The sequence below is a fragment of the Palaemon carinicauda genome, chromosome 45, assembly GCF_036898095.1.
Source record: "Palaemon carinicauda isolate YSFRI2023 chromosome 45, ASM3689809v2, whole genome shotgun sequence".
In the NCBI taxonomy this organism is placed as follows: Eukaryota; Metazoa; Arthropoda; class Malacostraca; order Decapoda; family Palaemonidae; genus Palaemon; species Palaemon carinicauda.
This window is the reverse complement of record NC_090769.1, coordinates 29,210,522-29,224,277: the sequence shown is the minus strand read 5'-3', so window position 1 is coordinate 29,224,277 and position 13,756 is coordinate 29,210,522. Positions and strand designations below refer to the sequence as shown.

Genomic DNA, 13,756 nt, shown 5'->3' with positions numbered 1-13,756 from the left:
CAGAGAGCTTGGGCCTGCTCTTTAGGCAATATTACCGTTTCCTTCGGTACCTTGCCTAACCTAACCAAGGCATGTTCTTTCAAACGGACGAAGCCGTTGAATGGGAATTCTAGTCCTGGAGGGTAAAATTCTAGGTCCTCTAGAGGGCCAATACGAAACGTGCCCGGATGTTTCTCCTCGTCCAGGAATTGAACCCGGGACCTCTCGGTGGTGAGCCGAGTGCGCTACCATTACGCCACGAGGTACCCACAGATGAATCAATAGAAAATAACATTAATTATGTGTGACTAATATGGTTCTATAATTTTTAGCTAGAGCTACAAATTAATATACTAAAATCCAGTAACCACGTAACATGTAACTATAAACCTCATCGGTAAAATAATGTTAACCCCGGTTTTGAACGTCTGAGTGATTTCCGGTGACACCAGAGATCCGGTGACAAAGGTCTGTAATAGTGAAATTGTGAACATCATCGGTAATATAATGTTAACCTCAATGCTGAACGTCTGTGTGATCTCCGGTGAAGCCAGAGATTCGATGAAAAAGACCGTAATAATGAAATTGTGATTAATCATGAAAAAGGTTCGTGTGCATAAGGTCGAAGCCGGAGTCTGAGTGCCGGGTTTCACCGTTGCACTCCAAATATCTGACTTGTTCCCAACCCAATGAGTATCCATTATAGCGGAGTATAACTCAAGGCGGTGAACGTTCCGAAGAGAACGGAGCTACGGGTTGCGGCATAAAGCGATCCCAAAATAATGACTCATACACTAACGGAACCTATTAATAATGCTAGCTATATTAACAGTAACCACATCAATAAAACGTAAATACCATCAAACGTAATATCATAACCCCGGAGAAGAAGAGGAGGCAGGAATAACTCATGATCGTATAAAACGGAAAACGGGAAATCCACCTCTCCTTACTCGAGCTTAAGAAAGAAAACGAGAAAAAGGGTAACTCGTAACTGTAGTAACAGAAAACGAGAACTCCATGCTCACGCTCTCATGGTTACATTATAAAGAACCAAAATCACACAATAACATGATAAGAATAATGATAAAATTGTATTAACCAAGAACGAAGAATAACGACAACGTAACAAATAAATATAAAGATATAGTCTAAAACGAGCACCTTCCCGAGGCGTGTACGTAAACTATAACAAAGGCAAGAACGTTATTCTTCGTTCGTCCAAATTGGACTTGCTAGCAAAAAAAAAAAAAAAAAAAAATACCATAGTAAAAACAATAATAAAATAATGATAATAATAATGGTCATAAAACGTAAGTGATATAACCTAGATGACAGAGTACCAGATGGGCAATATTAACTTGAAAAACTATCAATGCGAACAAGGCCAAAATGGTTGCCGTCACTGAGGACGGCCAAGCCTCTTCCAAAATTAAAATCCACATTACTGGAAAGAGAACAAATGCCCGGTACTGAAAAAAAATGTCAAAACAAACTATGGTACTTAACATTGGTTAAGGTGAAGTAGCAGCGTCAGTCATGATGAATTAACGACAAACACTTGAAAAACACCGAGCACAAAAAAATACGACTATGCAGGCAAGTCCAAAACAGAAGGATGACCTAGAGGTTGCGCGTGGTAGGTGTTGGTAGCGTGGTCCAACTGTGTTCTCTAGGGCCTGTCACGGCCCTCCCCTTTGATGAAGGGATTATCTAAATGGAAGACAGCCTGTGAATAGTGGTTTTCACACGCCCCTGTTGTATACACGACACCCACAAGGTGATCGCACGAGGGTAGTAACCTCTGCATTCCATGCTTTTATCTTTCTCTAGTATATTTGGAAGATTTATATTAGAAAAGTGTAAAGAAGGACTTCTTTCACCGGCCGTCACAGGTCGCCCCAGAAATATACTATGATCAATAACAATGTTAAAATAGATTTGTCATACCTGGTATATAAACTATAGAGATACTTGTGTCAGCCTGTTCAACATAAAAATATTCACTGCAAATTTTAACTTCTAAAGTTTCAAAGATTCAACTCCCTGAATATGGAAGATCATTCCACAATCTGGTCATAGCTGTAATAAAACTTATAAAATACTGTGTAGTATTGAACCTTATGAACCTTATGATGGAGAAGACATGATTGTTAGAATTAACTGCAGACCTAGTATTAAGCACAAAATGGTAGTCTGGAAGATCTAAATGCAGAGGATGGTGACAGTTATGAAAAACCTTAAGCAACATGCATAAAAAACTAACTGAACAATGGTGACAGAGCTTAATATCTAGACCAAAAATGAAAAATCTAATAGACAGAGAGTTGTTGTCCAACAAATTAAGATGAGATTCAGCAGCTGAAGACCAGACAGGAGAACAATACAAGGCAGAATGAAATGAAAGAATTAAAACATTTCTTCAGAATGCATTGATCATCAAAAACCTTAAAAGTCTCTCTCAAAAAGTCAATTATTTGTGCAACTGAAGAAGAGACAGACCTAATGTGTTTCTCAAAAGCAAATTTGTTGTCGAGAATAACATCTTAAATTTTAAGTCATACAGAGTCAAAAGGAACATTATCAATGCTGAGATCCGGATGTTGAGGAGTAACTATCCTCGACCTTCTTACAATCATACTTTGAGATATAATGTTTTGCAAGAAGCTTCTTAGATGCTACTATATCAATACTGTAGCTATTAAATGTGAAAAAATGTAGTGAACTAAAATGAAAACCTCCCGGCAAGTACCATACCGTATTGCACTGTAAAACCTAAAATTTCCAATTTATGGGATTAGCTGAATCTTGTATACAGTACCTCCTACCACAACGATAATTGGAAAACCATCTTTAACCTACCCTGTCTTTAGCCACCTGTCTTCTTGTAATATTTCCCTTGTCTTGTCTGCATCATCCCAATATCCTAAAAATGTGCAGTAGCCACGAATACAAAGCTCTCCACCTACACCAATGGGAGTCACTTGCCCTTCTTCATCAACTATCTTCACCTGAGAAAACACTAAGCTTTACCAGTTGTTGGAGGTACATTTAATTAAGTATTATAGAATAAAAAAAATAATTTGTAAAGCTGAAAATACTATGAACATCTGCCAAATGAAACCTTTAAAAAGATGAAAACACAAAAAAGGGATTTTGACGAAGGAAAAATCTATTTCTGGGCGAGAGACCTGTGCCGCCCAGTGAAATGCTCCTTAAGCACCATTTCAAAGGAATATAACTGCTAATATTACCAGAGAAAAAATGTAAAGGAATGCTAGGTTGAACTAGCTCGCTCACCTAATGGTGTCGGTATAGACTGGGGCGAAATACCAGAGGTCTCGTACCATTTAGACTTCTCCTCTTCGAAATCCCCCAATAGTGAGGTGCCGTTCAACCTCCCCTGCCTCGCAGACCAGTACTACTAACTCAACCCACGCTTGCCCATCACTCCTTACAGCACCCTTAAGTTTGGGGTCTGAACAGGGGGGGAGCAAATAGGGTGGGTTCACTGGGCGGCACAGGTCTCTCGCCCAGAAATAGATTTTTCCTTCGTCAAAATCCCTTTTCTGGGCTCAATCCCTGTGCCGCGCAGTGAAATAGTACCAGAGAAAACGAACCCAAACTTTTTTAACTATACGGGAACGAATAAAAATCAACATAACAAACAGTGGTTTAATCAAAAGTTAACGTAGAAGACGGACGTCTTTAATAACATCAGCATGATAAGGTATAATATCCCAGGAAGGGAAGACAAAAGAACATTAACTTAAAACAAAACCAATTAAGGTCAAACACTGGAACAAATTACATACACTTGAACACTAAAGAAATACAGTTCGTATGGAAGAATAAATTGAACAATGATAATAAAATGGCAATGTTACGAACTAGGAACACCCATGGGTGTGATACAACAAACCGAACTCAGGTAGGAACTGTAAGTGAGGCAGGTAAGAGGAAGAAGGTGGAAGATATAGGATTCAGGGATTAGTTAGAAGGAATTTGTCCGGGGGATACCACGCTCCCTGCAGCTACGGTAGCGAGTTGAAGGGCCTCTAATTGTTTAAGATAGTGCCGCTTGAACACTGAGGGGGATTTCCATCCGGTATATTTAGAGATATCTGTAAAGTTCATATGATGGAAAAAATTTATTGAGGTCGCTACCGCCCGAATGTCGTGGACGTGAGGAAAAGACTCTGGATTGGCCTGTTTAATAAAATACAAGATCTGTTGTCTGATCCCTTTCAAAGTTATAGTCCCTCCCCGCTCCCTGATGAACAAGGGTCCCGAGGTCTTATAGGAAGTCCTTGATAGAAAGGACTTTAGAGTGGTAACCGGGCATAGGGAAGGATCCTGAAGGAGAGGGATGATTTTCCAGGAGGACCATCTATTCTGAGGGTCTTCATTTTTGGCCAAGAAGACCTTGTCTGGGGAGAGGAGGACCTCTCCTGACGGAAGGAACTCTATGTGGCCTGGATCCCTTGATAAGGCAGCTAATTCCGAAATCCTGGCGCCAGATGCCAAACTCACGAGAAAGAGAGTTTTCCTGAGTAGAGGGATATACTCACATGAATCGTTGACGGTTTCTGACGCTAGTTTAAGAACATCATTGAGAAATCAGGAAATCGGGCTAGGACGAGAAGATGGTCTCAGTCTGGCACAGGCTCTTGGGATCGAAGCTAGTAATGAATCTGTTAGATCTATATTAAAGCCGATTAGAAAAATCTTCTTCAAGGCAGACTTGATGGTAGTAATAGTGTTGGCTGCTAAGCCCGACTCAAACAAGGTTCTGAAAAAGGTTACCGTTAGGTTTAGTGTCATAAAGTCAGTACTAGAATCTTTCAAAAACTTAGCTAGTTTTTTGACCGCTGAGTCATATTGACGAAGAGTGGAGTCTCTCTTGTCAGATTCTAAAAATAAAGTATTCTGGGGGTCTATGTTAGCCCCTTTGTGTGCCGCAAACTTCATGAAGTCCATAAAGTTAGGGTGGTCTGAATGTTTGAGGAAGCGAACACAGTGCACGTTTGTACTATCTGGGTCAAAGTCGGGTTGGGAATCTGGTGAGGGTGGAGATTCAGCTCCAGTAAAAGAGGAAACCAATTGCTCTTGGGCCAATTGGGGGCCACCAGGGCTACTTGACCTTTGAAGGTTCGAAGTTTGTCCAGCACTTTCATCAGTAGGTTCACCGGTGGGAAAAGGTAAATCCTTTCCCAGGCGTTCCAGTCGAGAGACATGGCATCCGTGGCGTAAGCCCGAGGGTCCAGGTTGGGGGCCACATAACATTTCAGCTTGTGGTTGGATTCCGTCGCGAAGAGGTCTACCTGGAGATCCGGCACTTGGAAGAGAATCCATTGAAAGGATTTGCGATCTAGTGACCATTCTGACTCCAACGGTACCGTCCTGGAGAGTGCGTCTGCCACAACGTTCCGAACTCCAGCCAGATGAACGGCGGATAGGTGCCATTGGTTTGAGGCTGCCAGGGAGAAGATTGCCACCATCACGTGATTGATGGGACCTGACTTGGAGCCCCCTCTGTTTAGACAACGGACTATGACTTCGTTGTCGAGGACTATCCTCAGATGTTGTTTCTTGGCCGGGGAAAGACGTTTCAAGGTTAGTAAGACAGCCATGGCCTCCAGGACGTTTATGTGAAATTGCTGGAACATTGTGGACCAAAGGCCCTGAACTTTCCTGTGTTGGGAGTAGCCTCCCCAACCTGATAGGGAGGCATCCGTGTGGATGACTATCCTTGGAGGGGGGTACTGCAACGGAACCGATTTTGATAGGCTCTTGGCGGTTGTCCATGGGAGAAGCCTCTTCCGAAGAATGGGAGGAAGGCGTGTCTTCTTGTCCCGACGTTTGGTGTTCGCTCTGGAGCGCCAAACTCGGTTGATGTCTTTCAGTTTCGCTTTCAGAAGGAGGTCTGTCACTGAAGCGAATTGTAGGGACCCTAGAATCCTCTCCTGGTTCCTTCTGGAAGTTACCTTTTCCCCGAGAAAGCGTTTGGTATTTTTCGCAATCTCTATCCTCTTGGACCTGGGGAGACATAGAGTGTGAGAACGTAGGTCCCACCGTAATCCCAGCCACTGAAATTTGGTCTTTGGTGTCAGACGAGACTTTCCGAAGTTTATCTGGAATCCCAGAAACTGAAGATATTGGATCACCTTGTTTGTTGCCTTGAGACAATCCTCGACGTTGTCTGACCAGATTAGCCAATCGTCCAGGTATGCGACGACTTGGATTCCGTGGGATCGGAGTTCCTGAATGACCGATTCCGCCAGTTTCGTGAAGATTCTGGGCGCGATGTTGAGCCCGAAAGGCATCACTTTGAACGTGTAAGCCTTGTCGTCCAGTCTGAATCCTAGGAATGGGCGGAAGTGTCTCGCTATTGGAACGTGATAGTAAGCATCGGTAAGATCGATGGAGGTGGTGACGGCCCCACGGGGAAGCAAGGTTCGCACCTGCGAGACGGTAAGCATGTGAAACCTGTCGCATTGAATGGACAAGTTTAGTCGAGACAGATCGAGGATGACCCTTCGGCTGTCGGAGTCTTTCTTCGGAACGCTGAATAAGCGACCTTGAAACTTCAGATATTTCGTTTCCTTGATCGCGTTCTTGCGAAGAAGATCTTGGGTAAACAAAAGTAGGTCCGGTGTCGAGGGTTGATGGAATCTGTTCGGTGGAGGAGGCCCTTCTATCCAACTCCACCCCAGGCCCTTGGAGATTATGCTGAAGGCCCAAGGACTGAATTTCCAGCGACTCCGGAACACATAAAGTCTCCCTCCTACCTGAAGACCGTCAGTAGTTGGAGGTTTTACCGCCTCGGCCACCACGTGACCCTTTTCCACGGGAGAAATATCTCCCTTTGCTTCTGTTCTGAAAAGAACCCCTCGAACCGGGGCCCCTGCCTCGTTGGTATCCTTGGGAGGAAAACCGGGACTCATAGACCGGGTTATAAACAGGAGAGGTAAACGAGTTCGAAGCCACTTGGTTTTCAGGGACGAGGACATACTTCACTTGGGGCTGAGACTTGGAGGTGGAGGGTTGGATGCCCTGAGAGACCGGGGCCGACTGGACTACTTGAATAGGTTGGCGGAATTGGGTAGAGCTATAAGGGCGTAGCCTTTTTCTGCCCCGGGAGTGAATGCTCGATTGTTCGAACTTCCGTTTGGGAGTGAGACCCCAACGGACTTTGAGGCTCTGGTTCACTCTGGCAGCTTCGCTCAATACCGAGTTGACCATGTCCTCCGGGAAAAGGTCCGGACCCCAAGCAGAGGCTTTAATGAGCTTATTTGGCTCATGGCGGATAGTGGCTTCAGATAAGACATGCTTACGGCAACGTCTTTTGGCCACCAAGAAGTCGTAGCAGTCTGCTAACAAAGATTGCAGGGTGGCTTTAGTCATAACTTTAAAAGAGTGTTCCTCGTCATAAGTAAGAGAAAACATCTCCGCATAGTCGAGATGTTGAGGCTCCGGCTAAACCTAGACCGGGACTCGAACTCGAGTCGGATTAAGGTTTCAGGTAGTCTTGGGAGGCGTTCACTGAATTGCGTCGATGCACAGTCCGCGGATAGCTTACCAGAAGTGAATGTCGATTGAATGTTAAGCCAACATTCATTATCTGATGGGAACAGCAGAGATGTAGGATCTGTCTCCCGGAGTTGTGGCAAAGGCTTATCTTCGGTCACTGCCTGAAGGGCTAATTCAACCATTTTGGTGACGCAAGGAGTGGGGGTCTGTTCGTCCACAAGAAACATGGTGTAAGTACTCTTGTGGGGGGTCAGCATGGTGTTTGTACAACCCCACTCATTTAAGGTTCGAACCCAAACAGACTGAGCCTGTTCCTTCGGAAAGATAACGGTCTCTTTAGGGACCTTATCTAGTCGGACAAGAGCCTCTTCCGTAAGCCGGGCGAAGCCGGGGAAAGGAAATTGAAGACCGGGAGGGAAGAACTCAAAATCTTCAATGGGCCTGGTCCCAAAACCCTCGATGGTCAACATTCCGTCCGTGAAAGGACAGTGGAGCGCCATTTTCCACGGGTTGTTCTTCGTGAAGGGTGGAAGTTTTGAGGCGTCCGGGATGAGGAACTGCTGTTGTTGAGGCAGTCCACTTTCCAGGTTATCTAGTCTTCTGGTGACGGCAGAAAGTATAGAACTAATCTGCTCTGTAACGACCCTCGACAACATATTCGTGAGGGCCTCCGGGTCGAGGTTGGTTGTAGTAATTAAGGGGGATGACTGCACTCCCGGGTCCTGAGACATAGGGGCAGTGCTAGTCGAGTCACTAGGAGCTCCGGGGAGGGGAGCCTTCTTGGGCTTCGATGATCCAGGTAGTGTAGGATTCTGACGAGTCCTCACTAAAGGTCTTTTCTGAGATTTGACCTTGGCAGGAACCGAGAGCGATCTTGGGGAGGATTCGTGGTTCCCTTCAAAACCAAGAAAGGAAAAATTATTAGAAGTTGGAGAAACAGAGGGGCTAAGAAGAGAGGTCTTAGCGCCAGACCCACCTGCCTCACTTACAACCTTACCTGTGTCAGGTTCGTCAAAAACCATGGGCTCTATGTCTAAGGTCAGAGCCGTAACATTGTCTTCAATGGGGTCCGGGTCGTCAGGGATGTCTGTATCCTGGACGAGATTGAGTTCTACGATTTCCGCAATGTCAGCAATTATAGGAGCCGCCACTTGCCTAGGCACTGCTGCTGAAGATTTTGCGTTCGGGTAGATAAGTCTACAATAATCTTCTGAGAGGACGTAGGGCTTCCTGGCCTTTACGTTACGGGCGAAGCCGCCTACCCACAATTTCAAAGTGGCTCTTGCTGAAGTTTGAACCGCCTGGGAACTCTGAAAGAACGGGGATAAGGTTAGCAAACCCGAGGACAAAATGATAAATGAACCCGAAGATTCATAACAGAAGTCAATGATTATCTATCATATTGATGTCGCCCAGTGAAGGGAAGTAAATACAAAATGACTGAAAGAGGCTCACCGAATCTGAAGCGAGGGTGGAGATAAGGTCATAACAGATAAGGCAGTTGTCAGGGTGCCATACCACAATATCGTCCATCTGGATCCCACAGTCCGCGTGGGACCGACAGACAGCATGGCCGCAAGGCTGGTGAAGGACGGCCGCGCAGGCTGTCATCCGGCAACGGACCACCTGTAAAAGGAATAGTCCATGAGCATCTACTAGTTTCTCTATAAGGGGTCCCGGAGGGTCCGGGACCTGCCAGTTAATAAAATAAATGTATAGCCTTAGACTAAACATGCAGAGAACTGAGACTATTCCAATAGCAATCCGGCAGAGCCGGGTATGAAAAAGGATGCAAAAAACAGTGATTAATATATAATCATAACTAGTTCCGGGGCCCCCGTGGCCGGGGAACAGGGTTGGTAAGTAAACTTAAAGTAAACTTAAAGTAACTTAAAGTAAACTTAAAGTACCCAAGATACATCCTTAAAGTACATAAATAGAAAACGCCAATTATGATCTAAAACTAATGTCTGTAATGAATAGGGCTCCCGGAGGGAGGATATTAATCAAAACCGTGTCAGTGTCAACCGATCATGTAGTTAAGAGCTCGGCGGCTCCGATGTCTGATGACGGGAGGGTATGACGGGAGGGTACAACGGGAGAGCGCGGGGGGAGCCAGTGGAACCCCCCTACCTTACCTGAGGTACCGGGACAAAGGTAATGATTCATGTAGAATATAAAATAATGATATGGGATATAATAAGTCCTATACGGACGATAATAGCATGAGGTACCGTAGGGGAGGACACTCCTAATATAAGTGCTCATTCTAACAACCGTAGTTAAAAGCAAGGTTACACCAAGATGCAGTTATACCGACTAATCACGTGTGATAGTCCCCGGTGGTCCCGGCCTTCCCCCTCCCCGACCGATGGCGACGGGAGGGGGGAGACGAAACCGCCCGGTATGAATGAATGAGACTAAGTCATACCCCGTTGGTATACTCAGTCCTCAATATGTCGGAACGTTGATGGAAGACTGAGGTACAAGCATACTTGACCCGTAAATCATAACCAACAACCATCGAGTGAGAGGAAGGGTGTACACTGAAGGGGGGGGGATGGAATAACCTCCCCAACTTGTTGGGGGGGGGGGGTGTAATGGTACAGGGAAATCGCCAGTGCGCAGTGGTAGACAGGGCTACCAACTGGAGATCCCCTAATCATGACATGAAAATCCCAAAAATATGATCATAACGGAGTAAGCAATAAATATAATATCAATGCACAAATACATAAAAATAATTAATGAATTAAAAGCGAAATCACGTAAGTAAGGTTAGGCATGCAGAAAAAATATGGCGAGAGAGGGACTCGGGCGAGTAAAAAGGGGAGGAGCATGACGCCATCAGGAGATGGAAAGCAGGGGTACCAACCTAGTTACTGAAGCGGTAGATCGAACAGTAAAAACAACAAAATACGCGAGAGTCCCACTCGAACCAAACGTAAAACTAGGTGGAGCGTAATAAAACAAAAGGTTTTACTAATAATAAGTGAGATGGTCGAAATATAAAGCTCCTAGAACTAGCGAAACAATCTCAATGTTGACGCTATCCACCAACATGCACGAATGCAGGCATACCAACATAACCTACTCCGGATGAAACGCTAACACCGATATCATAGGATAACATAAAATAAATGCTATATGAAAGCATAAAGTCGGTGTACTAAATGAATATTGCTATATGAAAGCATAAAGTTGGTGTACTAAATGAATATAAGGAAAAAACTCCTAAAGGATCGAACGAATATAAAAGACGGACGAACTAACGAGACAAAGGGCAGAGGCGAAAGAAAGAACGGGGACGCCGCTCATATATAAACACTTCTCAATAATAAAAACAAAGATGACACTGCCCAATCTCGTTAAAAACTCATGGATAAGGTACTTAACTTCGATGGGGTATCTTGGGAATCGGCCATCGAGAGAAAGTTGATGATAAATCCAATGAAACACACGAAATAAAAAACTTGGACTTATATCAAACAGGTGCTTGAAAGGAGTGATGGGCAAGCGTGGGTTGAGTTAGTAGTACTGGTCTGCGAGGCAGGGGAGGTTGAACGGCACCTCACTATTGGGGGATTTCGAAGAGGAGAAGTCTAAATGGTACGAGACCTCTGGTATTTCGCCCCAGTCTATACCGACACCATTAGGTGAGCGAGCTAGTTCAACCTAGCATTCCTTTACATTTTTTCTCTGGTAATATTAGCAGTTATATTCCTTTGAAATGGTGCTTAAGGAGCATTTCACTGCGCGGCACAGGGATTGAGCCCAGAAACTAATTTTGATGATTTCAAGTAAACCTAAAACCTGAGATTTTTGGGTTCAATCTTTTAAATTTAAAATAAACAAAAAAAAAATTTTAATAACCTCAGTGTGATCGCAAGGGTATCCAATAGTTGATGAGCGAACAGATACTGGATCAGTTGGGTAACACTGAAAAGTGACTGGACTAGTCTCTGTCATCCCATACATTACCTGTAAATGATAAAATCCATTAGGTTACATTTCATAATACTATAGAGAAATACAGTAGAGTGATCGATCCCATATTTGCACTAATATTTCCAAAGGGGTATCGATAACATATGTGAATATAAACGAGTAACCACCCTATGTTAGGTTAACCCAAAATCATGGCCTAATAATATCTAGCCTATACAAACACATTTGAAGTTAATATCAATACATCATAAAATAAACCAATCAGCTTACCACTCTGAGGTATTTATTTGCTCCCATCCAGAGATCGATCTTTGATTTGCGCTTAGTATGGAATTTGTACTTCTCTACTCATTGCAGACAAGGATGTATTCTGACTGGCAATCAAAAGTGTGTGATTATGGGCAAATGGGGTTACAAGTGAGTATGGAAAAGGAATTGCAGACTACTGTACTGCATTTCAATTTACAGTACATCTAGTAAATTTTATATCTTTATGATCATCTGCAACATTGTTGTCATATTCTACAGGGTCTATTGTTTTAATGAACATTTGAATATAATTTTACCCATTTAAATTCCCATTAAGGGTTGTGGTAGCCTACTGGAAATGTCCCTGCCTGACAATCTAATAGACAGGAGAGGCCCGCTGAAGCTCGATAGTTTCTAGTAGTATCTGGAACCTCAGCATCCTTGTCGGCTAGGGATGTGAGGAAGAGCCTACAGGTCTACCTACAAAGTCATCAGCAGCTATTGCACTGGCCCCCCTGGTCCTAGTTTGATGGAGAGGGGGCTTGGGCACTGATTATATGTGATATATATATGGTCAGTCTCTAAGGCACTGTCATGTCCCTTACCTCTGCCGTTCATGGGCCACCTTTAAACCTTTATTTTTTTTTTTCAATTACTGTAGAGTACTTATAAAATGTATTTTTCAAGAAGCTTAATCCTGCTCATCAGATCTTAATATACCTAAAATCATTTACTGAAATGAAGGGGAAAACACTTGTCTATTATATATACTTACCAAGATATCTTTCATGTTCATTTCATTTATCAAAGCTAGAACTAATTCTTGAGGGCAAGGAGCGCCAGACATGATTCCAGTTGACAAACTGCTCATATTTCTTTGGGCACCTCTCTGAGCATTCAGGATATCAACAAACATTGTGGGAGTGCCATAGCAGGAAGTAAGTCTGAAACAATAACATTATTAATTTCAGAGCAAGAAATATCTGCACAAGTTAATTGAATGTTAGCCTAGTAATATATTTATCTGTAACAAGAAAGGTGTTAATAAGTTCAGTTTTCAGTAATAGAATTTTCATATTATTGCATATCTTAACTGGATCTATTCCACATCCAAGCAATATAATTTGAGACACTATCATAAAAGTGGTAGATTTAGGGCCTCTCTTTAGAACATGTTATTTTAAAGATACAGAACTACAAAATAAAAACAAAAGAAATACTCTACAATATACCTTTTTTTTTTAGATAGAAAGATCTTCAATTGCTAGAAAGAGTACCAAATGTTTGCTTTATATAACCTTGAACAGTGTAGGAAAATTTAAGTGTGAGAAAAAAATTCTGAGATGACCTCCCTGTAACAGATACAGTACCTAGATCCTAACCTGGGGATTGGAAAACCGCCACTCCTGCACCAACAGATCAGAAAATTGCAATGATACAGTTCGCGATCTGTCACACATAAAGGGTTTTTTTTTATTGGTACTGCAACTCAATAATCAGGCATTACACCTAGGATGAAATAGTACATGCTATCTTAGAGTGATGAACAACAATTCAAGTACAGTAAAGGTAAAACACAAGAGCGTGAATGGGAGCAGTACTGTATGGGCTAGTTGAAATATCACAAAACCTTTAAGTAATTTGTATTTTTCTCAACCATACAAACCTGAGTCCTTTAATTAGGGGGTTTGTTTCACCACGGGTTGGAGACAATTGTTAAAAGTTGGATAACAAGAAGATATCCAGTTGATGAGGGTGCGGGGTGAGGAGCCCTTCCCATATCCGACCAGAGAGCCCTTACTTTTGACCTTTCGGACCAGGAAAGAGAGGGGTGGTTGATGAGGAAAGTTGAATTAAAGGATTCAGGTTTGTATGGCTAGGAAAAATACAAATTACTTTAAAAGAAAATCATTTGTTCCTGCGCAGCAAACCCTCTCCTTTTAATTAGGGAGATTCACTGCTTGGTGGGTTGGAAGTCTTCTTAGGACCTAACTGGGTGGTTCATTTTCTTCCCTGGAGGTGATCACTGCTAAATGTCCTCAGAAGT

At 43.2% G+C, this 13,756-nt stretch overlaps 1 protein-coding gene across 1 annotated transcript in view; it reads right to left on the bottom strand.

Annotated features, from left to right (window-relative positions):
* Positions 1–13,756, bottom strand: part of LOC137634905 (medium-chain acyl-CoA ligase ACSF2, mitochondrial-like) — a 97,982-nt gene that overhangs the window by 45,564 nt on the left and 38,662 nt on the right. Inside the window, exons 9-11 of the mRNA XM_068367452.1 lie at positions 12,485–12,653; positions 11,386–11,493; positions 2,842–2,990 (exon numbers count right to left, since the gene is read on the bottom strand). Coding sequence (XP_068223553.1) covers positions 2,842–2,990; positions 11,386–11,493; positions 12,485–12,653 — 426 coding nt within the window. The remainder of the gene's footprint in view (positions 1–2,841; positions 2,991–11,385; positions 11,494–12,484; positions 12,654–13,756) is intronic.